This window comes from Pseudonaja textilis, chromosome 1 (assembly GCF_049901715.1).
Source record: "Pseudonaja textilis isolate UNSWEBS1 chromosome 1, rPseTex1.2, whole genome shotgun sequence".
Taxonomy (NCBI): Eukaryota; Metazoa; Chordata; class Lepidosauria; order Squamata; family Elapidae; genus Pseudonaja; species Pseudonaja textilis.
In genome coordinates, this window is record NC_141990.1 from 183,150,688 (window position 1) to 183,176,445 (window position 25,758).

Genomic DNA, 25,758 nt, shown 5'->3' on the forward strand with positions numbered 1-25,758 from the left:
ATTTGACTGAAATTTCCTTGATCATTTTAGCATCAAGCCATGAAAGCTCATGGTTTCTCTATTAAATGTAAATACCCAAAAGCTGTAACTGAATTAGGAAGACTGTGAAACATGCTATTTTTCCTCACGTAATTTTTTAAGGCAAAGATAATTCCTTTTATCTCAGATTGCTTCCTTTCAGAATGTTTTTAAACTTCGATGTCTAGCCTTTTTTGCTGGGCTTCCTGGATAGTTTCCTATAAAATATTATCCAGGCCCATTTCTGCTTAGCTTCCAAGTTCAGCTATTTTTCATGAATAAGTCATTTATTTTGAACAATCATATCTGAAATAATGTGTTGGCAATGCTATGCAATTTTTTCCTGAATGTTTATCCTAATCTTTTGTTGTTTTTTTTCCTTTTATTGATCAAGGACAAAAAGTTACCATCCACGACAAAACGGAAATTAACTTGGTTTCCTTCCGGCGAACTATTTACCTTGCAATTCAGTCAAGGTAAAATGAAATATAACTCTCATTTGAAATGTAACACCCTTAAAGCATAAATCAGAGGCCCTTTTGCAAATTGGCATCCTAGATGACAGCATGCAAAATGTTAGCTTCGATCTATAGCACTTGTACATTTTTCCTTATATGTAGGAATGCACTTTAAAATTATCTTTTACCAAACTGATTCCTTTCAAATTTGTTGGACTGCAACTCTTCAGATTTCTGTCATTGAAGATTTACAGTCATATTTACCTGTAAAATCACAAATTGTGGAAGGAGTCTCAATCTGAATCTATTGAAATTAGGAGATTCATACATTTAAAACGGACAAATCTGCACTTGTAGAATAAAAGAAAATTGGCATAGAACTAAAAATATTTGCAAATGTTTGCAACTTTACATCAAACCGTTATTCTATGAAATTACATTGTGGAAAAAGCTAGTGTTTTAATTTGTTTACTTGCTAGAATTGGTACATTTCTGTTTAATATGATGTAACAGTAATAATGACTCAAATGAGAATCATCTTGTTTTTAGTCTGTCTGAAAATCTATTGGTTTTGGCTGCAGCTCATGGAAAAAAACATTTAATTGCTAAAATAAAATTATTTTTCAACAGAAATGTACATGGCTATAAAATACATTGTGCTTTTTAATGAGGAGGGAAATGAAGTTTTTATACATTGATGTATGTGCAATTGTTTTCTTTCTTTAATGAACTTCTTGCAAGTGTACCTGTATGCATGTATGTTTGTGTGCATACTTTTGAGTCAGTGTTGAGTCCTGGCCGCTGCCTGGACAAGTCCCAGCAATTTTCTTTGTAAGTTTTTTGAAAGTGGACTTTCTGTGATCTTCTTCCTAGGGCTAAGTTCACTCAGCTGGTTTCATGCCTAAGGCAAGACTAGAACTCACTGTCTCCTGGTTTCTACTCTGGTATTTTACTGCTATGGCAAACTGGTTGTCATGTAAACTTACTTCAACAGATTCAAGGCTCAGAGACCAGTGATGTTCTGATAAATCAAGTCACAAGGAGTATCTGACTTCCAAGTAAGAGAGAACCTGCATATGGGAAGTTCTGGAGGTTCTTGTATAGTTAAAAGTAATTCTTAAATTTTAAACATTGGAGTGTAAATGTCTTAAGATGCCTTTGCCTGAACAGTAGTTGAAACCAGCATGGTTTTGATGTCGCACCAAAGTCACTTTGAGGTTTTGTGAGAACTTTTTACCATATTAGGGATGAAAATGTACAGATAAATGTATATTCCCCTTTTCTCTGTCTTTCTCTAGTTTAGATTTTGAGGAATGTGCCCATAAACTACTGAAAATGGATTTTCCTGACAGCCAAACAGTAAGTCTTAATAAGGGTTGCTTTTGGGGTTTTTTTGCTTTTCCATTCCTTAATGGGCATTAAAAATAGAGTTACTGACACAAACATATTTTATATAGTATAGCAGCTGATGTCTAATATGGAGGTCTCTCGCTTGGGCTGGGGGTTGGATTAGATGACCTACAAGATGAAGGGATTCCAACTCTGATTATCTGTATCTGTATTTGTATCTGTACATAAATCTGAGGGCAGGGTGGGTTTTTTTGCAAAAACAATTGTTATGAGATGGAAAAGCACTTTTCACTTCGGATATTAAGGATAGGATTTTGGAGGTATGTAATCTAGCCATTTTTGAGAAAATTATATAATTCTGTCCATCAGAAAATGTCGCACTCTCTCTTTCTTAGGAATAAGTTCTTGGATGGGCTTGGTGAAACAATTGAAAGCTTATTTTCCTCTTTTAAAAGCCCCCCCTCCCCTGCAATGGTGATGGATGGTTCAAAAATGTGAAAAATAAAATAAAATCAGATGATTTGGAAATATACTGTAGTTGTAATTACAGATTTTTTGATGTTTTGTTTTTATTTGTTCAATGTTTTTCCCTTTTTTTAAGTGGGTAGTGAATTGTTCAATTCTTATGTATGCTTGTTTGAAAAAGGATTTTTTTTAAAAAAAAAAGTTTAAAACCCACCTGGTGTGCACCCCCCTGTTAAAATGTCCTTGCGGTTCTCCATAGTGGGAGGTTTATAGTGCAGGTGTATGCCCATTATCTTTCTCTGCTGCAGTGCTTATGCTGTGAACAGTCTTCTCTTTGGTGCCAGGTTAGCCATTTCCCTTACGGTCTCTCAGAAATTAATGGAAATAACTTTTCTGGAAGGCATCGGGGAAGAGTGAGTGGGTGATCTCTGAGTAGTTGCACACTACTGTTAATTTTGTTTTTGTTTTCTGTAAGCTCTTGGAAGTAGATTGAGAGAACCTGAGATGGGCAGATGTTATTACCTGGTGTTAAAAGTATTATTGCGGAATATGATATGTACTGAGCCTTTTGCAAATGACTGGTGATTATTTTGTCAATGGCAGTGGTGTTCAAGTGGGACTCCACTTGTTTTGGGATTACACTTAATGCACCTATTACACAGTGCTATTTTTGCTTTCTTTTGCCAACAGCTATTCTTCTATTTGCAGGTCTCTGCATTTTGTGATTTTCTCTGTTTCTTTTCTGCTGCCCCTTGGTACTACAATTATTATTATTAGAACCAGTTTCGTCTAGTGGTTAAGTTGATGGCTTATAAACCAGGAGGCTGGCTGTTCTAGGTTTCCCTTAGGCATGAAAGCCAACTGGGCAACTTTGGGCTAGGCACTCACTCTCAGGCCAACCACCTCATAGGGCTGTTGCCGTGCGGAAATAGGAGGCAGGAATGTTAGGTATATATGCCATTTTGACAGGTATAAAAATGTGAGGTAAAATAACAAGTCAAGCACAGATAGTCCTTGACTTACATTCATTTAGCAACCATTTGAAGTTACAACACTAAAAGGGGTGACTTATGACTGTTTTTGAACTTAATGACCATTGGAGCATCTCTTGGCAACCTAGAATAAATTCGTGTAACTTTCCCAAAAACAAAGGCTGGGACTTTGAGACTATAAATACATTTTATTTAATTTCCTTTCATTACACTTAATCTTAACAAAACTGTATTTTTAACGATTCTCCACTCTTCTGTTTAATAGTTTCCCCCTTCTGTCGGTTAAAAAGAATGGCTTTGGGGAATTTCAGTGGAATGTATCTAAAAGACTCATAAGAAAGCTAGAAGTTTCAACCTTTTCTTGCCAGAAGCCAAGGAACAGGAAGCTGATAATGTCAGCCTCACTGTTTTATTGGAAGAAGAAATCTCATGCCTCTTCGTTCACATTGAAATCATAGTTTTAGTATTACGTCCAGAGGCAAGCCATTTCAAAATGTGATTATAGGCTAATTTGAAATGCACTGCATGATACTTTTCTCGATTCCATTTCTGGGCCTGCCTCAGCTATCTTCCCAAGAAAGTAAAACTCTTTGAAACAGTTTACATTTCAAAAGGAACTTTTACTGAGAGATAGTGATTTCAGGGAAGTCAGGGGGAGTCTGACTTCAGGCACAAAGCGTTAGGCTCAATTTTCCCCTCAACCCCCACCTCCTAATACCCCGTGTCCATCTGTAGCCAATAAATTGCCACAAGGGGGTTGTGAGAATCTCCGAGGCTGGATGGTGAGAAGAGGTCGTACTCACGACACCGCGACCTTGAATACCCGGCTGATTCCGGCAGAGAGAGAATCAGTGCAGATGGCCACATCTCCCCCTTCAATTCCCAAGCAGTTACGGCGAAGCGAAAACATGCAAACCATTCCACCCACAGTGCCTCCCCCCTCCCGCCGCCAGAACGGCAGTGTTCCGATAGGGACCTGACACTAAACGACTCTACTCACCACCCTTAATTCAATGTAACCTTGTTCTTACCTTCCACAAAGGAGTGACTGTCATATACAGTATAATTCATATATACCTAGCAAAAGGGCTCCTTCTTTGCTGATGGGAAGGGGGTGTATCCTCAAGAAGAATTTGCCCTGAGCCTAGCCATTGATGCTGTGTTGTCCTGACCAGATGCAGGCAGAAGAGACGTATTTATTTTTTCAAAATATTTACGCACTATACTAAGTCAGTACTCCCCATCCTGGGTGGCCTCCGGAGCTTTCATCAATCGCCTTATTTTGCTCAGAATCCTGGATCTTGAAATCCACACATCTGGAAGGAGCCAAGAAAATAGCATTTTATGCTTGTGCTAAAGCTTTGTCAACCAAACAAGGAAATAGTTCCATTTCTGCTTAACCCGGATTTTCTTAACTATAATCTAAATCCACAGTTTCTCCTATGGTTATTTATCTTAACACGGTTCCTGTTTACAGAAGAGTTCATTCTCACTTCTAACTTCTAGACGTAAAACTGGCTGCTGAGACCAACTGAGTCTTTTTGACAGCATTTATCGCTCTTTGCTGAGCTGAAGTTTTTCACCTCTACATGCATGCAGGGGTTTGGGATTTATTTATTTATTTTTAAGAAGAGCTTGGGGAATATTGCTGTTCCCACCGCACATGGTAGCTCCTGTCCCAATTAACTCATTATGTATCTGTATCTATTTGTAAGTGAGTGAAAAACAGGGCAATCGGATACCTATCACAATGATTTAGAAAGAGGAAAAGGTGTGTGCTGCTGTGGTTTAATATTTGAGCATTTGAGCTTAAATCTCCTATCCATTATTAATCATAAGCCATACCTAATGTGTTGCACCAACACACCCTTTGTATTTTGCAGTGGTTGAGTTAGAAGGTTGTGAAGAAGTCTGGATAGGCTAAGATTAATTTCTGAGATACAGGCTTTGCAGGTTTTATTGCACAACAAAGCTGTGCTAAGACAGTATGAAAAGGAGAGCCATTGAATAACGGGTAGTCCTTGACTTACGATCATTCATTTAACAATGGTTCAAACCCTTGCAATTATGCGATCATAATTTTGGCACATGGCAAACCAGCTTCTTTTTATGATTGAAGCATCCTCCAATCCCGTGATTGCAATTTGTTACTGTTTTTTTGGGGGGGGGAGTGATTTCTGACAAGGACAACCATTGGGGAAGCTGGATTCCACTTCACAATCATGATGATTCACTTAACAACCACTATAAAAATTGCCTGTAAAAATTTGGTCCGACTTGACTCGCGACTGCAATATCTTACGATGGAAATTCTGGCCCCAACTGTTGAGCTAAGTTGAGGACTACCTGTAATTGATTGATTCATTGATTCATCAGTTTGATTTATATTCTGCCTTTCATTCAGGAGAGCAAAGTGGCTTACATAGTGCAACCTCTTCCCACTTTCCCCACACCAAGTGGGTAAGGTAAGATGGCCTGAGATTTTATGACTGGCGCAAAGGCACCCTGGGTACTTTCTAATAGGTGAAGGAAGCTTCAGGATCATATCCTGAAATTTGGTTTGTGTAGCCCTGTGTGTTTGGATGCATATTTTTGTATCAGATCTATACTGCGGTGCAAATAATGGTATTGCATCAGAACTCAATTAGCTATCTAAATGAATAGGAACCAAAAAAATAAGTTTAATGAAAAAAGCACTCAATACATTTTGGGGGCCTGATAGATTGTACAGAAATCGGGCCTTTTGCTAATTCATCACTCACCCTGGGCCAACATTTTAAAAGCCTTGTTGCATTATTCATACTGGTACTTATTATTCATACTGGTACTTTCTGCTTCAGTTTGTTCCTTTCAGAGGCTGCAAACTTACACATATTGTTTCATTAGAATGTTCAGAGTTTACTGAATAAAGTGATACATAAAAAGTGTATAACTTTTGATCATTTAAATCCCCTCCCTGCCTTAATTTTGCCAAATTTGGGAACTAGTAGGTATAAAAGCAGTTGTAACCTGCTATTTAAATCCGTGTGTGTCTGCATACAAAATATGGCCTTGTATTATTAAAATATTAGAATATTTTATAACTCCCAAAAAAAAGGTTGTGTTTAACTAATGGGGGGAGATATTTTTGTCTAATTATTCTGCAGTCCTTTTCAGTGTTAAAAAAAAAGTTGCACAAATATTTTGCTTCCGGTTCTACTACATTTATTTACTAATAGTACTTGTTTATTGAATTAATAAAATTATAGACCTTTATTGAAGTTGTAGGGAAAGGGACGGCAGCTGGTTTCTTCGCTAAATTAATTAATCCAGAATAAGCATCAGACTAGAAAATGACGTATTGATTCAAAGTCAGTAAATGTGTTGCCTTGAAGTCAACTAGAATACCCAAAGAAAATGGTCAGCAAAAATAAGCAGACGACAGTCCCAGAGGTAGCAGAATAGCAGTGCCATCAGAATGAGTCTAATCGAGTGTAGTGCTTTTCCACGCGTATCCTTGATGTTTACAGAAAGAAAAAGAGAAGAGGGGGAATCCGATAGAAAAACTCCTGGGATTAACTAAAAGAAAGTTATGGTTAAATCCTGAAAGAAAGAACATTTGAAATGGCAAGGAAACGGCAATATAAAATCTATGCTTTTCTGTCTTTGCCCTTCCTATGGAATTTCATTAGCTGTTCCTTCATCAACTACTTTAAAGTGATTTATTTGCATTAGTGATAGAATCTCACTGGAGAACTATCCTTTTGGCCAATGGATGTTAAGGTTGCTTTTTGGGAATCAATTGTATGGCCCCCTTGTCAGTTATGAATGAAAGGGAGTGGGGTGTCTTTTAAGGCTACTGCATGTGGCCCCGTATAGGTGAATATAATTAAACAAAATGAGTATTGCAGGATTTGCTTTAAAGCAGTGGTCGCCAACCGGTAGTCCGCGGCCCGCTGGTGTCGGTGAGAAAATTCTCTGGTGTCCGCAGAGAAATGTCACCCCCAGACCACCCCCCAAAGCAATTAATCCAGGCTGCGCGGGAACACGAGGCTTGCGTCACTTGCATTGCAAACAACACAAGGTAATGAGGGGAGTGGGGAAAGGGCGGAGGGGGGAATTTGACCCACGCGTGCCTCACCTGGCCACTGGGCTGCTTCTTTCTGCTTTTGGCTACACGCAAGGAAAGCAGCAAAAGTCTTTCTCTCCCCCAAACTCCGCCAGAAATGAGTCTTTGGGACCCTGCAAGACATCCTGCTCCAAGAGGCAGAAAGACTCATTTCTGGCAGAGGTTGGGGGAGAGAAAAAAAAGACTTCTGCTGCTTCTGCTTTCCTTGCATGAAGCCAAAAGTCTCCCCCCCCAAAAAAAAAAAAAAAACGGAGCTGGAAACGGTATCCTGTGATCCCAAATAAAGAACGATCGGTAGGAAAATGGGGTGGAGAATTTTCTTGCAGACTGCAGAGACCCTGGGAAAATCCCCCCAAAAGTCAGCAAGAAAACACCTCACCCCGTTGTCCTACCGATCACAGAATATCGTCTCCCTCTCTCTCTTCCCCTCCCCCTAAGAACAGAGCTGAAAAGCAGGTTAGGAATGTGGCTGCCTTGGAGGGGTGGGAAGGACCTGTGTGTGGGAGAGGGAGAGGGAGAGAGAACATCACCAGCCCTCCAAGATTAGATCTCCCACCCTCCCTGCCTCCCTCCCCCTCTCTTTCCCACCATCAGCAAGCCACTGTCAGCCAAAATTCATATTAGCGGTCTGGGGGATTTAAAATTATGAGTTTGGTGGTCCTTGAGGTCCAAAAGGTTGGCGACCCCTTCTTTAAAGGGTCAGAACAGAAGGATCTCATTAACATTAATCATGGCAAAGCAATGATTTCATGTTGGTCTTGAAGTCTGCAGAGATTCTCAGTCATCCAGGCCCTGGTTGTCCCAAAGGTGCTTTCTCAAGAGGCAACTGGACTTTCTTCTTTTTTCTTTGAAGACATTTCGCTTCTCATCCAAGAAGCTTCTTCAGCTCTGACAGGATAGTAGGGAATGGAAGGATTTATATTCCTTGCAGACAGCTGGTCAGTTGCATCCTTTCCAAGTGCTTCAACAATTCTTTAAAAGGATGCAAATGACCAACTGTGCAAGGAATATAAGTCCTTCCATTCCCTACTATCCTGTCAGAGCTGAAGAAGCTTCTTGGATGAGAAGCGAAACATCTTCAGAGAAAAAACAAGAAAGTCCAGTTGCCTCCTGAAAAAGCACGTTTGGGACATACTGAGACATACTTGCCAACTTAACAGCATTTTGCTTTCCTTGTCAGATAGCTCAGTTGTACATTCAACACTTATCAAAGCCCTCGTTGCCTCTTTAATTTTGCAACGTACAGTCTTCGTGGCAGTGCTACTCTCTGTCCTCTTGTATTTAAGCAACTAAATTGTCTTACAACAGTGGTGGGACTTCAGTGGAAACAGCTTTGTTTCATTGGTGGTATGTTTGGAAATGTCGGAAATGGAAGCAAGGTCTCCTGTGTTTTCTGATGACTTGGAAACGTCCCCGGGAGGGAGGTAAAAGCCCACCTCACAAAAAGGATAAAGTTATGAAGAACACTTGGAAGAATATTAGAGAAAAAAGTATTTTCTATAATGCAAGTGAGAACTTTGGGGAGCTCCTCAGCATTGGCATGGCGAAGTGAAATTATTGTTGCTTAGATCTTGGTCAGCAATCTGTGCTCTCTTCACTTGAATCACAAAACGTTCAATGCTTTTGAATGCAGCATCTTGAAAAATCTATTTTTCCTGTTTTAAAGAAATCCTAGGCTCGAGTATATTTTCAATAGCCATAGAAATAGCCATTGGCTATTTAGCTCCCAATATCTTGATTAATAACTCATTCAATATAACTCATTCAATATAACTACAGATAGTCCTCGACTTACAACAGTTCATTTAGTAACTGTTCAAAGTTATAATGGCACTGAAAAAAGCAGCGTGACCTGTTTTCACACTTATGACCATTGCAATGTCCCCACGGTCTCATGATCAAAATTCAGATGTTTGGCAACTAGCTCATATTTATGACCGTTGCTGTGTCCTGAGGTCATGTGATCCCCTTTTGCGACCTTGAGACCAGCAAAGTCAATGGGAAAGTCAGATTCATTTAACAATGTGGCAAAAGAAAGTCGTAAATTGGGGGCAAACTCACTTAACAAATGTTTCATTTAGCAACATAACTTCTGGGGCTCAATTTTAGCCGTAACTGGAGGATTACCGTATATTCAGATCTGCATTATCATATATGCTGGCTTTATCACTTGATATATAGATGTTTTGGTTTCTTCTATTTACTGTAAACTGCCAGCAAGTCCTGATAGCACATGTAGCATTCAGTTGTAAGAGTTTAACAAATGGATCAGTGGTTGCAATTAATCTCTGAAACTGCAGTGTGTTGCTAATGCAACTCAATGACTCCTATCACATCATGTGGACAAAATAATGGGGAACAATTAGATCTAAGCATGCTTACTTTGAATAAGCCCATGAGAATTACTTTATAAGCAAATCTTTTTTCGTGAACATGATTACTCAAGATATTCTATTAGAAATCACGGGTAATATTTAAATATTTAAAATGTTGAAATATTTAATTACTTTAACCCCTGGGAGATATTATAGCGTGGTAACTGCTGTTCAGGGAGCTAAAAGTGATTTGTTCTTCAAGACGCGCTGATTTCATTAGCAAACAGAATCAGCACTTTGCCCTGTTTTTATTACATAAAATCTGGTTGACTGCAATATTATTCCAGTGGAGCAATGTAAAAATAAATATATGTTTTAATATATTGAATTCATGTAAAATACAACAAGGAGTTTTTAAGATTATGGTAGTTAACCGTTTATCATTAAACAAACAGAAAACCTTGAATATTTATTGATCAGTTACACATTGTGCTGGATAGAAATTTTTCACAAGTCGTTCGTCTTTTAGTTTCACCTTTCCATCAGTAACTTTTCACACCAAAAGTTAAGTGCATTCAGAGGGTTTCATGGACTTACAAGTCAAATTTATTTATATTTTTAATGTAACATATTTTTTAGAAAAATCTGTATTACCATGATATTGCTGTAGTAATTTTTAACTGAAAGTATGTTATTTCATATATACCTTTTATCTTTTTTTGTGACAGAAAGAACTATGCAACATGATTCTTGATTGTTGTGCTCAGCAAAGAACATATGAAAAATTCTTTGGTTTATTAGCTGGGGTGAGTTGCTACTTGTCATATCTATCTCCCTTGCCATGCCATACCCCTCACCATGTCTTTCAGTCTCTCATAAAAAGGACTCATTTACAAAAGTCTTTTTCAATATCAATTGATAACCTTTCATTTATGAGTTAGCTGTTATATTTGGAAAGACGAGCCAGACAGTGGAATCTTGAATTGTATGGTGTATTAATATTGTGAAATAGTACCAAATATGTTGAGAGAAAAACTAACATCTTTCCAGGTGGTGTTTTTTTTTTTTTGTAATATGGAACTTTGGGGGTGTGATTTGTGCATATATATCACTTCCAAGGGGTTTCCTGTTTTTCAGTATGATTCCCACATTGTAGGCCTAGTAGCTAAAATAACCATCAGAACAATGCTGTATTTGTGGCAGGGTTATCTTTGGCAGTCAGGTCAAAAGGGAGAAATAAAGCTAAAAGTAAGCCCGAAGAGGGTCTGCCTACCTAAGATAAGTAATTCCAATGAAGATCTTTTCAGTGGTAATATACAGGTCGTCCTCGACTTACAACAGTTCATTTAGTGACCGCACAAACTGCCCAATGGCACTGAAAATAGTGACTTATGACCATTTTTCACACTTACGACCATTGCAGCATCCCCATGGTCACGTGAGCTACATTCAGATGCTTGACAACTGGCTTTTATTTATGACGGTTGCAGTGTTCAGGACCTTCTGATAAGCAAAGTCAATGGAGAGCCCAGATTCCTTTAACCACCATGTTACTAATTTAATAATTGCCGTGATTCACTTAACACGTATGGCAAGAAAAGTTGTAAAATGGGACAAATTCACTTAACAACATACATTTTGGGCCCAATTCTGATTGTCAGTTGAGGACTACCTGTATATCTGTGAAAGCTGAACACTGAGCCAGGGTGAGAGAAAGAAGATAGACATCATCTAATTGCCCATTTGAAGAGAGTGGAGGAAAAGATCCGTCCAAAACCAAATGCTGATTGTTTCCTTGGGGTGATAGTCAGCAAGCCAAAACTCAGATATGTGGGGATGTGCAGGGATGATGGCCTAGGAAAGTTCCTTTGCCTGGCAATGTTGAAAGAAGTAGAAAGGGAAGGCAAAGAAAATGATGGCTGGAAGATCACCGGAATGTCCTCACTGCTCCCAAAATTCTCCAGCTAACTGTTAGTTAAATTGTCTTCTTTTTATGTTTAGTTGTCTTTAAAACCAAACTTAGTATTGGAAAAGAAACCAATATGGTAATCCTTCACTTAATGACTGGTCACTTAATGACTATTCAAAGTAACTAGGGACCCCCCCCCCAAAAAAAAGAATACTTACGATTCTGTTCCAGTGTTCTGATGGCCAGACCTCCCATCCTTCACACAGTCATATGACCGCTTTTGGGGCACTCAGCATCCTATCCACAACTGTTTGCATCATCCCATGGTTATGTGACAGCATTTTACAACCTAGTCCTGGTGACGCAGTGGTTACAATGCAGTATTGCAGGTTAACTCTGCCCACTGCCAGAAGTTCGATCCTACCGGCTCAAGGTTGACTCAGCCTTCCGTCCTTCCAAGGTCAGTAAAATGAGGACTCAGATTGCTAGGGGCAATATGCTGACTCTGCAGAGTGCTCAGAGAAGAGCCGTAAAGCACCGTGGATCGTCCCATATAAGTCTAAATGTTGTTGCTATTTCCCCCGAAAACCAGCATTTTCTTCTAGTTTGGGGCAAAAAGGCCCCTAACAAACAATGAGTTGGCTTATTGGCTGTGGTGTTTGTCAAGACCACAGACTCACTTAACTGCAGCAATTCGCTTAATGGCTGCAGCAAAAAAAAGGCCATAAAATCAAGTCAATCCTGTGGGTGACCCACTTTACAACTGTCATGACTTAGGACAGCAATGAGCAGGCTCCATTATGGTCAGAAGTCCAGGACCGCCTGTGGTTTTCCTTTTTAATTTTCTTCGTCTATTTACTCCTAGCACCCTGCTGAAATCAGTGTGTTTTTTTTCCTCATTTGATTTTCTTCCCTGTGTTTTTATTTTATACTAGCGCTTCTGTATGTTGAAAAAAGAGTACATGGAGTCATTTGAAGCCATTTTCAAAGAGCAGTATGATACCATTCATCGGTTGGAAACAAACAAGTTGAGGAACGTTGCCAAGATGTTTGCTCATCTTTTATACACAGATTCGCTTCCATGGAGCGTATGTAGCCAACATTTGTAGCCTTCTACTATGCATTTTTTTTCTTTTTTTCAAACCTACAGATGTAAATGGAATTAGTTCAAACACATGTTGAGAGTGAAGAATCAAATTGACTTTGAGGCAAGGGACGCAGGTGCTTTGAAAGAGAGGATTTCTTGAATTTAGGAAAAATTGAGATAGTTTGTTCAGAATCCAGGCTTGGCTTAATTGATAATATGAATGTGTTTTTGTAAGATGGCCATTCCATTAGCAAATATTTATCGCAAGGAATATGCTTCCATTCAAGGACTATCAAAATGCATTAGGGAACAAAGGAAAATTAGCTTATTTTAAAGAGGAAAATAACATTTGGCATTAAGTTATCCTTTCTATTTGTAGGTTCTTGAATGCATATCTCTAAGTGAAGAAACAACAACATCATCCAGTAGGATTTTTGTTAAAATATTCTTCCAAGAGCTTAGTGAATATATGGGACTTCCTAATCTTAATGCAAGGTTGAAAGATGAGTAAGTAACAAATCATATTATAAATTATTTTTTTCTAATACCTTGTTTATGACTGTTTATATTTTTGTCAGATTTGTAAACATTGAACATTATGTTAGTAACACACATTAATAAGTAACACACAGTTCTCAGAGGGAGTTAATATTTTTTTAATAAAAGGTAAAATCTCCTTTAAAGTCATAATAATTTACATGGATATATCCATGTTGTTTTCTTTGATTACAAAGTGAAAAGAGTTCGAAGTTGCCTTCTTGTGGGATGTGTTTTCAACTTTCAGTTTTTTGTTTAACACCTTTTGAAATTTCTCCTGTTCTCCTATCCAAGTATTAGACCTGCTTATCTTTACTGAGACCGGCAAAGGCGATGTTTCCCACTTTATCAGCTTTAAGATACATGGACTTCGATCCTCAGGATTCTCCCAGCCATCATGCTAGCTGGGGGAATTTTTAGGAGTTGAAGTCCACAACATCTTAATGTTTCTGAAGTTGAGAAACCTTGAGCTACATAAAAGTAAATGTCATCTGCTATGATGTAATACTGTGGTAGTAAGAGTAACTCAACCCGTGTAATATAGATTCCAGTAAAAAAAAAAGTGACTTTTGCTTCTCTCCTGACTTCCCCCTTTGATATATTAAAGGGGGAAAGGTTGTTCCCACTTTTCCCCTCATGTCTCATATTCTGTTTCAAGCACCATCTGCCATCTCCATTCATTACCATTAATCCTTTTGTTTCCTTATTGAATGACAGTTGCAATTCTTGTGTAGCAGCACATTTCCTTCCTAGGGCCATACTGTTTCTCACTAGTTGTTTTAGATCTTTATGTACTGAATTTAAAAAAATTCTTTGTATTCCTTTGGAATGCATGTTCCCAGTAGACTGTATATTTACTGAAAAATATCACTTTCTCATCTTGTCTGCCCAATGAGGAATTTTTAATTTAGTACAGTACAGATTTCTATAGTTGCAAATCTTGTGTGAATTACTGTATTTTTCAGAGTATAAGACGCTCCAAAGTATAAAACAGACCGAGCTTTTGGGGAGGAAAACAAGGGGAAAAAAATCTGCCCCTGCCTCCCAGCAATTTGCCTCCTTGCAGCAAACAGCCAGTTTCAGTTTCAGTACAGCCTGATTAGCACAAGCAGCTGATTGTCAGTTGAATTGGCCTTCTGACAATCAGCTGTTTTAGGTTGCCATAGCCTATTGCTGCCTCCGCGCACCCTATTTTTGGCGACCGCATCTGTTTTCAGCCTCCACACACCCTGTTTTCGGCTTCCGTGTGCCCCATTTTCGGCCTGTTCCAGGCGGTGGGGATCAGAACGGGCGGAAAATGGGGTGCACTGAGGCTGAAAATGGCACACGGAGAGCAAAAATGGGATGTGGAGGGCAGAAATGGGGTGAATGGAGGCGGCAATAGGCAATGGCAATTGCAGCCTAAAACAGCTGATTGTCGGGAGGCCAATCCAACCGACAATCAGCTACTTGTGAAACAGGCTGCTTGCTGCAAGGAAGCAAATTGCTGGGAGGCAGAGGCCAAAGGGTGGGGGTGGGGGCAGCGGATGGGCAGGGCTTCAGCAACATTTGAGGTATAAGATACACAGACATTTCCACTCACTTTTGGGGGTGGAAAAAGCGTGCCTTACACTCCAAAAAATATGGTAACCTGATTGTTTTAAATCTTTCTAAACTGGGATCAAAATATGTTTGTGTGCAGCATTTGAAATTCTCAGTCTTAGGAATGATTGCTATGTTTGATTTTTAACAGAACCCTACAACCATTCTTTGAAGGATTATTACCACGAGATAATCCAAGAAATACTAGATTTGCAATCAATTTCTTCACTTCAATTGGCCTTGGAGGACTGACGTAAGGAAAAAACATTTTAGTTTAGTAGTTCCTTTGACTCTGTCACATAATAGGAGGAGATAATATATATAGAGAGATTTTGGATCTGACCATATGTACTGTATGCTAGGGAGTGAAAATATATTCAAACTTTGCTTCTGATGTCCCCAGGTTATCCATGGGAGACAAATGCACAAGCAAGACCTATAATTTAGAACCCATCTTTGCATAGCTCTGTGAGATCAATATTGTGACATATCTGACAATTCAACATTTTATGTTGGTCTTCATGTATTGGTTCTGCTTAAACTCTCTTACTAATGTGGGCAACTTTTTATCATTAAATGTTTGTCTTGTGGGTTTTTTTTAAGTGCTCAATATCATACTAGAAGCATTGAGGAATTGCAATTTTCTGCAGGTTTTATTCCTGAGCCAGCACTAAAATACTGAAGTGTCAAAGTCCTCAAAGACTAAAATACAGGGAAAAAACCACAATGCTGATCCAGAGTTGTGTTATCAGTATTAGGTAGAGATGCGTTCTCACCAGACATGAGCCTGAGAAGAAAGTATCACCCAAGCCAATTTAGATGTTGGCATTCAGTCCACAATCTCAACAAGAAATGTAATTCTGGATGGAGTTGGATTGACAGTGATCAGTAAAGTACCGTATTTCCCCATGTATAAGCACCCCCTTTGTATAAGCCACCCCCCCAATTTTTGGACTGTGAAGTTTTGAAAAAAATATTTTATTAGAGAAACAAGTTATGAAGAAAGAAAATTTACAAAGAAACAAAATTCGACGTCTAGATCTACAACTTCGGTCATGACGCCGAAAGCGGTGCGGGCAACGCTAGCAATCTACGCATCGGAACGAGAGTAGGAACGAAGCATTCAGGCCGATGCCTAGCGTATGCATTTCTATCGCGTACTCGCACTCATAATCGCGTACAATTTTCACGTACAATTTTTACAAAAAAGTATAGCATACTGCTGGAAAACCAGTTTATTCCTACTTTATTATTTTATGCATTTTTCACGTATAAAAAGTGTACCTGCTTTGTATATGCCACCCCACTACTTTTTGGGCTTGAAAATTTTGGAAAAAAGGGGTGGCTTATACATGGGGAAATACGGTAATTCCCTATCAATTCAGTGAGATTTTTTTAAAGGCTAAATTTAGAAATACCAGACAGGGTACAATACAACAAGCACTAAGCTGTTATTATATATTTTCTATTTTGTTAAATTTGTTTAAATAGCGACGAACTACGGGAGCACCTGAAAAATGCTCCCAAAATAATAATGACGCAGAAGCAAGATGTGGAGTCATCTGATTCATCTTCAGAATCAGGTACATCTGATTCTGATGAAGATTCCAGCAGCAGTGAGACGTCAGGATCCTCTAGTGGGAGTAAATCCACTTCCGACAGTACGGACAGCAGTGACTCAGGTGAAGTTCTGTCTTCAATCCCTCAGTTTCTTTTTCTTTGTTTTAGCAATAGGCCATTTGTTCATGCAGACTGGCTTTTTTTGCTCGGAGGTATTGCCTGACTAAAAATGTAATGGATGGTACATATAAATCTTTTAAGAAACATCAAGACGGGTTTAAGTATTCCATGAAATGGTTTAATATTCTGGAACTATGGAATGAGATTAGCCAGACTACCTCTTTAAAGCCTGTTCTATCACCCTCACCTCAGTTAAAGGATTATGAGTTTTCACATATCAGCTTTTTAATTTTAAAGTATGAAATGCATATGGAAGCAAAATGTCTTGAAAAAACATTCCTTTTCTTTAAAAAAAGAACACCCACAAAGGCAGGGAGGGAAAAGTGAAGATTGATATCACATTGACAACATGAAGTAGCTAATTTGCCCATATAATAGAATCTACACATACTACAGTAAGTCATTGAGTCAATTCATTTGGGTTTATCACCAACCAAAAATACAAGTGGTCTTCAAGTTACAACTATGTTTTCAGCAGTTGTTGAAACAATGGTGCTAAACAAGTGGTACTTACAACCGGTTCTCTTGAGTTCTAGCCATTTTAATGTCTCCCCAATGATCATGTTTTCCAATATTCCTATTGGCTTCCCATAAGCAGAGTCAATGGGGAAGCCAGTTGGAAGTTGCAGTCACATAAGATCCTTGTCTAACAACCTGTGAAGTCAACTGTTAGTGACAGCAACTGGGACTGTGATCATGTGAGATTATGCTTTATGACCTCATTGCTTAGTGAGCTCGTTGCTCATTGTAACTTGAGGACTATCTGTAAGTATTTGTTGTAATTACAACCTTACTATACTTTTTTAAAAAAATAGCTGGAGAGAATTCTGGTAGGATCCATTCTCTTGATTTTGTTCCCGCATTTGCAGATTTACTGCAGTCTGAAATTCACTTCTTTTTCATCTTCTTTAAAAATTCTCTCTCACACACACAAAAGTAATAACATACTTGGGGATTATGCAAAAGAAATATATTCAACATGTTAAGCTATTTTGTGTTGAGATATGAATCTGCTAAAGTATGCACAATGAACACACCATGGTGAAGCCCCTCAGGCATTGCTAAAATAGAAAAGCTTTATTTTATTTGCCTGTCTTGTTAATTAAAGATAGGATATGCAGTTCTTTCTGGAATATACATGTGGCTCTGTAAAAAATATTAATAGTTATTCTTAGATTAATGTAATGAAGCCCAGTGCAATACAGCCTAATACGCATTTTATTGCATAGTATCCTGCTTTGCAAAGATTTATTTCCTGACACTTTTCCATTTTATGTTTAATACATACATACATACATACATACATACATACATACATACATATTTTTTAAAAAAGAGTGTCGACCTTGCCTGGTAAACCAGATAGAATCACGAGTAGATGAGATAGTTTTATTTTATTGGAAAGGTATATTGATAGATTCTTGTAAGTTTGAAAAGACTACCCACCCACCCCACCCCCCAAAAAACCCTCCTTTATTGCCTGAGAAACCAGGGAGGGTCCCTTCTGAGCCTCTTGTTTTGCCCACTATGCAACTGCAGGCTATGCTGTCTCTTTATTTGATCATTCCCTAGGCAGCATTTCTTTGCTTCTTCTCCCAAGATCTTTAGCATATTCAATTACATGAAGCATATCTGCAGTTAATTGTGGGAGCAGCTGATAGCCCAGGATGAGTTTCTACACTGAAAAAGCCTTTCAAGTGAATTAGCTATATGATTGAGGTTAAGGGCAAAAATTACAGATAGTCCTCAATTTACAATGGCAATCCCTGTTCCTGTTGTTAACCAAATCCCTAGTTGTTAAAACTAGGTAACTTCCTGCTAGTTTCCTATGACCAAACTGTATGGGGAAAGGCATGGCACTGGTCAGGAAAGGTGTGGGGGATTCACAAGAGGTGCAATGCAGGTCAGGGAGGATATAAGGGAGTGAGCAAAAGGGTATGGGTTATGAAGAGTGCAAGGTGTGAAAAAGTACGCAAGAGGCATGATGTGGGTCAAGGAAAGTGAATATGTATGTGAGGGATGGTGCAGATCATGGAGAAGGTGCATGAGGCATTGTATGAATCAGGGAGCGTACTTGAGGATATGAGGGGTTGCACAGGCAGCCCAGGTCAGAGAGAGTGTGCGTGGATGTAAGGGAGGGCACAGTACAGATTGGAGAGGGTGTGTGAGGGGAGTTGTAAGTGGCACACTTCAGGGAGGATTGCATAAGCAGGTGCACAAGGGTGCAGGTCTGGAAGGGTTGCAAGGGGGTGCACAAGGGAGTTGTGGCAAGGGTTCAGGGAGGGTGAATGAGGTAGAGTAAGTGGCTCGCACAGTATGACTGCTTGAGGAAGATGTACAGGGGTGGGAGACTTAGCCCAGCATCTTTTAGCCTTCCCTGCCAAGTGAAGGTTGATCACATAGCCGAGGAGATTCTGGGATGTCTGAACATCCAAGGATTGGTCATAACCACCATTCATTAGTTCATCAGTGCTGCTTTAACTTTGAACAATCACTGAACGAATGGTCGTAAGTCAAGGATGTCCTATATTTTAATTCACCTGACCTCCTTTGCTTGTCCAAGCCATTCCCTGCTTCCCCCAGCCTTTCTACACTCTGGCAGCCCCATTGCCTGCTTCCCTTAACCTCCCTTGCTTCCTCTGCCTGTCCTCTACTTGTGCTGTCCCATACTTCTCTGGTCTCCCTTCAGTTGTCCCCCATGGCGCCCTCTTTCCCCCAGCCTCCATTCTAGCATGACCTGCGCCAGGCCTCCTAAGACCTCTCCCAGCCCCCTCCACCTCCTGTACCTCCCTATGGCACTGTGCCCTCCTTACCTGGGACTCCTGCTGTTCCTGGTTAACAAGTCGTGCATCTTGGGACTATGATGGCCAAAGGACTGTTGGGATCATTGGTGCTAAGTGATATGGTTACATGACGTTGCACCCCTCACTTAACAATGGCAGTCCTGGTCCCAATTGCCATCGTGAACCAAATACTTATATAGCTCATTTTTTAAACTCAGTTTAGAACTTGCATGTCTATATTGGTATTAAAATTAGTATTAGTATTAATTATTCCTTTAATTCATTATTCCTTTAATGAGGAATTGCCTGGTAGGCTTTCTAGCTTTCATATAAAACATTGTTTATAGTGTAAGATGTTAATCTTTTGCACACAAAAAAACCACCAATAAATTTACAGCACCCTATAGCATAGAAATGTTTTATATGCAATTTTTCCTGAGTAAAAGGCCACTTGCATTAAACAGTTGTCTTAAGCTATGGATGTGGAGCCATGTAGTTGGGCTGGAGACTGGAAACAAAACAAAATTGTGAAGGTATGACAGGATTATTTTTTGTTCATGTTAAATAGATTTTTTTTTTTGCATACCTGCATCTTAGAAGAAAATCAAAACACAGATGGTACTAAAATGGCAAGGTTTTAATTGAATTGAATGGTGTTATAGATGTTGGGGTCCATTGTTCATATTTTGTAATTTCTGAATTTTACACACACAAATGTCAAATTTCAAAATCAATAATAATGAACTTGCATGTCTATATTGGTATTAAAATTAGTATTAGTATTAATTATTCCTTTAATTCATTATTCCTTTAATGAGGAATTGCCTGGTAGGCTTTCTAGCTTTCATATAAAACATTGTTTATAGTGTAAGATGTTAATCTTTTGCACACAAAAAAACCACCAATAAATTTACAGCACCCTATAGCATAGAAATGTTTTATATGCAATTTTTCCTGAGTAAAAGGCCACTTGCATTAAACAGTTGTCTTAAGCTATGGATGTGGAGCCATGTAGTTGGGCTGGAGACTGGAAACAAAACAAAATTGTGAAGGTATGACAGGATTATTTTTTGTTCATGTTAAATAGATTTTTTTTTTTGCATACCTGCATCTTAGAAGAAAATCAAAACACAGATGGTACTAAAATGGCAAGGTTTTAATTGAATTGAATGGTGTTATAGATGTTGGGGTCCATTGTTCATATTTCGTAATTTCTGAATTTTACACACACAAATGTCAAATTTCAAAATCAATAATAATGAAATGAAAGTTGGCATTTCTGAGAGAAATGCAGATGGTGTGCATATCCTGGGAAGTAAACAGAAAAGCTTCTGATAATAATTCATGCCATGAAATGGCTCATATAGCCTCCCAGGGTGAGCAGAAACATTTCAGATTATGTCGGTGAGATATCACATCTCTTTCTCTCTGGTATTCTCCATTTCTTTATAGTAATTAATCAGACTTTTCTTTCCTATCCCATCTTGGGAGTTTTGAATACAAGCAACATGGTTTGACAAATTAAAAATGTAATCTTAGAGTGAAAGTCTTGGTTTTTTTTTTTCTTTCAGATAAGAAAAAGTCTCAAAAGAAGAAAAATTCAGATAAAGGTACCCAGAGAAAACAAGGCAATAAGAAGAAGAAACTTGAAAAGGAAAAAGAACGGAGGTGGCCCGAGAGGGAAAATGGTGCTTCAAGGAACCCAGAGAGGAATGCTGACAAAAGCTCCAGTAGAAAAGACGAAGCATCTTATGATAGAGATTATTCCAGTGATAGAAATAATTCCCGGAGTGGAAAGGAGAGGAACCAAGAAAAAAATGTACTTTTAGAAAGCAAAACCAGCCATTCTAAAAAGAGAAAAGAAGGAAGACCTTATTTTTCTGACGATGAAGAGAGGGACAGGCACCATAAAAGGGACAGCAAGCTCCACAGAGAGAAGAAGGACAGATCTAAGTCCAGAGAGAGGCCTCACCATTATCCCAGCCCCAGAGAGTTTGAGGAAAACAGCCAATATTCAAACCAGTTTAAAGAGATAAGGAAAGACGAAAGCAGGAGAAGGCATAGAAATGCTTCCCCATCCAGGCACAAATAAATTAAGGAGAGTTTTCAATACCGCCTTGCCATTTGAACTGTCTTTTTACAACTTGCTACACATTTTTTAAAGAGAAACCCTTTGTACAAAATATTTCCAAAGAGCAATGACTCTTCGAATCACTGTTAATTGTTGGAGCTTTTCGCTAAGCTGCTGCTTAAAAGACTTTGAATCCAAGAGGAATCAAAGTCCAGTAAAACAGTTAAATATTGCTTTCACTAGCATATTAGTATGCTGTAAATATTTATTCTTTAAATTTTATTTGTGTTATCTGGAAATGCTAAACATTCCTTCCTTTTCATTTTTGAATTTTAGATTTCAGCATATATTAAAGTTTTAAACATTTGTGGGTTAGTGGGAGTTTTTTTGGTGTGAATTGTAGACCAAAAGGGCAGTCTTTTAAGCCTGACAATGAAAAATGGTCAGTTTTTAAAAATGAAATATTTACCAATATCCATCATGGTATATTGGTCACATTCAGTGCCATATATACTTGAGATAAGTCCATCCCTGAATAAGCATGATCCTTGACTTTTTGACCCAAATGACACGATAACATGCCATATGTGGACAAGACTGATTAATCCTGTACTCTAGAACTGGGGTGTCAAACTCAAGGCCTCGGGGCCGAATCCAGCCTGCTGAGTGCTTAGAACTGGCCCGCAGGGCTGACGTGGAAACAGCGAAGGACTGGCCCGTGTGCCTCTGCCAGTGAAAACAGAGCTCATGAGGGCTGTGCGTGGCCCCCTCAAGCTCCATTTTCGCTGGCAGAGTGTTGCAGCAGGCTGTTGCAGAAAAAAGTCATTATAAAGGCTGAATAAAAACTCATGTAGCATGATTGCTGGATGTTGATGATTTAATCATAAAAGATTATTTCTTTAAAAATCTAGTCAGAGCATGAGTATTTTTTCACCCCTGCTGAAAAATATGTAATTCTGGTAAGAACTATAGTTGGTATTTTTAAACTATTGCCATTCAGGATCTGATGTGAGCAGTACCGTCATCAAATCTCTGTATCACAAATCATTTTAAAATGCTTATGAATGTTGAATCAAAATCAAAATATATAAAAGCAATGCAAAACTTGCTTTCAATTAGCCATGTAAATAACACTACTCTTTAATAATTTCCATGAATACTTGTTAGTAAAGGAACATATGGGTGAACTGTATAATTTAGGGCACTGTAGGAATAGAGCCTGATTAATCTATAGGAATTTGGTAGCATCTTTTCCATTAAAAAAAAATTTACAAAAGATGTTTTTGAATTACAGATCATTTCATTAGACTCATAGAATGCGGTCTATGCATCCAATGAGGTAAGCTGCAGCTCACAAAAACTTGCCTTTTAATACAGCTTGTTAATTGGAAAAGGTACTGCCAATCTCTATATATATTTTAAATATCATTGAGGATAACACAACAAAAGCTACATTTGAAATAGATGACTATAAAAATATATCAACTGTAAATACAAATTTGCACTCCTCAAATTTTTGTTCCCTTTCTTAGCTTTTGAATTGTTTTCATTCTTTTAAAGCCCCTTCCTCCTTTCCTCTATTCTCAAGTGGGATATTTGCAGATTCACTTTCCAGATGTGGAATCCCCCCCCAAGACCAGGCCAGCATCATTTATTGAAAACAAGTACAGATCTGGAAAAAGCTCAAACAAATATGAAAGATAATTGGGGAAATGGGTAAACATGGTTTCTTCTGCCTACCCTTTCACAATGAGAATTTCTCCTATATCTCACTCTGGAAGTCTGTTTATTTATTTTATACATTTATCAAATTCGTTATACAAAAGTTCAGAACATAAACACTAATGTTTTACTCTTGTCTGATCAAAGCACAGTCTAACTTTTGAATTTGGCAGAAATAACAATTCTGCCTTTCGATTTTGGCAGAAATAACATTTTGCATAGGCTCAAATCAAAACACATTTTGTATTTCACACAGAATCACAACATTTGGGTTCCAGCCATTTGTCTTCATGCTATTTCAGTGCTTGATTTTGTTGCCACAAACTGACTCAGCTGTCTTTGTGAAACTGGAACAAATGTCACACAAATCAATTCAAGATACAAAGATCCAAGAATTGACATCTTTAGCACTCTATGCTATTCAACCCACCCAGGTTTTTGTTTTTGTCACATACATATCACATCTAATTTGGAAACTATTTTGTTTTTTCAATATTTTGCGGGTAGAGGAATCAGTCCAAACATAGTGTATTTGTCACAGCATTAAAAATATTTCCTCTGCCCCTTATTTATTTTCAATTTTTTAAAAATTGGATTTCTCTCTAATATTTTTAATTGGAAATGATTAGGCTTATTATTATTCCTTTAATATTTATTAAAATTAAGAGTCAATTTTAAAATATCTGTACTTTATAAATGACTAATGAGGGATTTTAATCCCTGCTGTCCATGTGTTAATCGAGTTGCAACTCTGGAATACATTTTTCCTGGTTTGCAACTTGCACATCTCTCAACATTTCTCGGGAACTCTGGCAGTCCACATGAAGGAAAAGACTATTCTTCTGGAACTACTAACTTTCCATTTGAAATGCAGAACTTTCTTGCCCCTGAAGACCTCCAAAGCAAAATATTTCCCAGAGCTTTTCAGACTAAAGAAGTGCTTTAAACAACTGCTGGTTTTTGCTTGAGAATTTCCAATATTTGGTCTCTATTATATTTAACAAATTTTGCAAAGCCATATTTTAAATGTTTTTTTAAAATAGAAGTTTTCCCAGTACATTAACCCTGAATATTTTAGTTTACTTCTTTTCTGAATCTAATTATATTCATTTAATTAAAAGGATGGTATGATTTTTACCTTAGATAAGCTTTTGTTAGTTAAAGCAGTGATTTGTCACTGCATTTCCTTTTTTACATCTGCAAGTCTGAACATTTCAGCTTCTTGTACTGCTCCACTCATAGCAGTTTTCTTTAATCATGACAGATTAAAGCATTTCTTGTCTATTGTCAGAAAAGAACCCAGCCACAACTTTGTGGCCAGAACATATAAAGTGGCTACCTACTACCTTCATATACTTGATTGAATGGATTTGTGCCTGCCACAAATTGAGAAAACTCTCAGCAGGACATGCATCCTACTAAGCATAATTTGTTTAAAAAACTACAGTTGGCTGAGCTTTAATAATATGCTGGATTAAAGATTTTGGGTTACAAATCTCAATTCAAACAGAATTCAAATCAAACAGAGTATATTATCTCGTAATGCACAGTGTGTGTGTTCTTTCAAGTGTCTACAATAAGTGTAGGAGAAATAAGCTTTCTTGGATTTTTTTTAAAGAGGTTTTGCTTCTCATCCAAGAAGCTTCTTCAGCTCTGAGAAGCTCAGCACTGAAGAAGCTTCTTGGTTGAGAAGCAAAACATCTTCAAAGAGAAATGAAGTCCAGTTGCCTTTTGAAAAAGCACCTTTGGGACAAATATGACCTGGATGACTGAGAATCTCCATAGACATTTAAGAGAAACAAAATTGATCCATAAAAGTATCTTAGTACTGTATGATATTTTATAACCATTTGTGGTCCATTTATGGCTCAGTATATTTAATCTTTTAAAAATGAATATGGAAACCAACTTTCCATTACAAAATAAAAAATTGGCCAGATTCTCATTTCATCAGACTAACTTCCATTTAGCGTAACAAAGGTTGAATTACCTTGCCTACCACCAACTATTTCAATATGAGCAACTACGCTCAAATGCCATAAATCAGCTACGTTCAACTGTGTGTCAGCTGTGGTTTATATAAATACTCTAAATAGGATGCCTGGAAGTGGGTTTAGTCTGGCCAAGTGAATATAACCTTGCACCTGACTGTAAACCAACTGTTTACTGTAAACTCTTGTTTAGATTGATGCCCCTTTATTCTCCATGGTTTTTTTTTCTCCAAAAAAAAAATTCAAATGGAATTAAACATTTCTTCATATCCTCATCTAAACACAGTCCTAAAAAGGCCCAACTATGGATTTTGATTATTTTGCCATAGATTAATATGGTTATTTTTGTTTCTGAATTACTTAAGCAATATTGTACAAATATATACGTGTATATAGGTAAAAACAAATAGTGGACATTTATGGGCTGTGGAGTTCCCCGCTTAATTTACATCTCAAAAGAGTTGGAATATTATGTATTAAGAGTTGGAATATTTAAGAATGCAGGATATTGATATTCTATTTTATAACAGAATAAATAGATTCCTATAATATGAGTTCAGGTTAACCAAATTAAGGAATTACTAGCAATAGCACTTAGACATATATACTGCTCATAGTGCTTTACTGCACT

At 37.9% G+C, this 25,758-nt stretch overlaps 1 protein-coding gene across 2 annotated transcripts in view; it reads left to right on the forward strand.

The window, feature by feature from the left end:
* CWC22 (CWC22 spliceosome associated protein) overlaps nucleotides 1-21,781 on the forward strand; it is a 44,355-nt gene extending 22,574 nt beyond the window's left edge. For both annotated transcript variants that reach the window (XM_026696966.2, XM_087919879.1), the window contains exons 13-20: nucleotides 413-494; nucleotides 1,775-1,835; nucleotides 10,435-10,512; nucleotides 12,551-12,703; nucleotides 13,082-13,209; nucleotides 14,972-15,073; nucleotides 16,312-16,502; nucleotides 20,915-21,781. In XM_026696966.2, the coding sequence (XP_026552751.2) occupies nucleotides 413-494; nucleotides 1,775-1,835; nucleotides 10,435-10,512; nucleotides 12,551-12,703; nucleotides 13,082-13,209; nucleotides 14,972-15,073; nucleotides 16,312-16,502; nucleotides 20,915-21,435 (1,316 nt within the window). In that variant the 3' untranslated portion in view covers nucleotides 21,436-21,781. The remainder of the gene's footprint in view (nucleotides 1-412; nucleotides 495-1,774; nucleotides 1,836-10,434; nucleotides 10,513-12,550; nucleotides 12,704-13,081; nucleotides 13,210-14,971; nucleotides 15,074-16,311; nucleotides 16,503-20,914) is intronic.
* The last annotated feature ends 3,977 nt before the right edge of the window (nucleotides 21,782-25,758 follow it).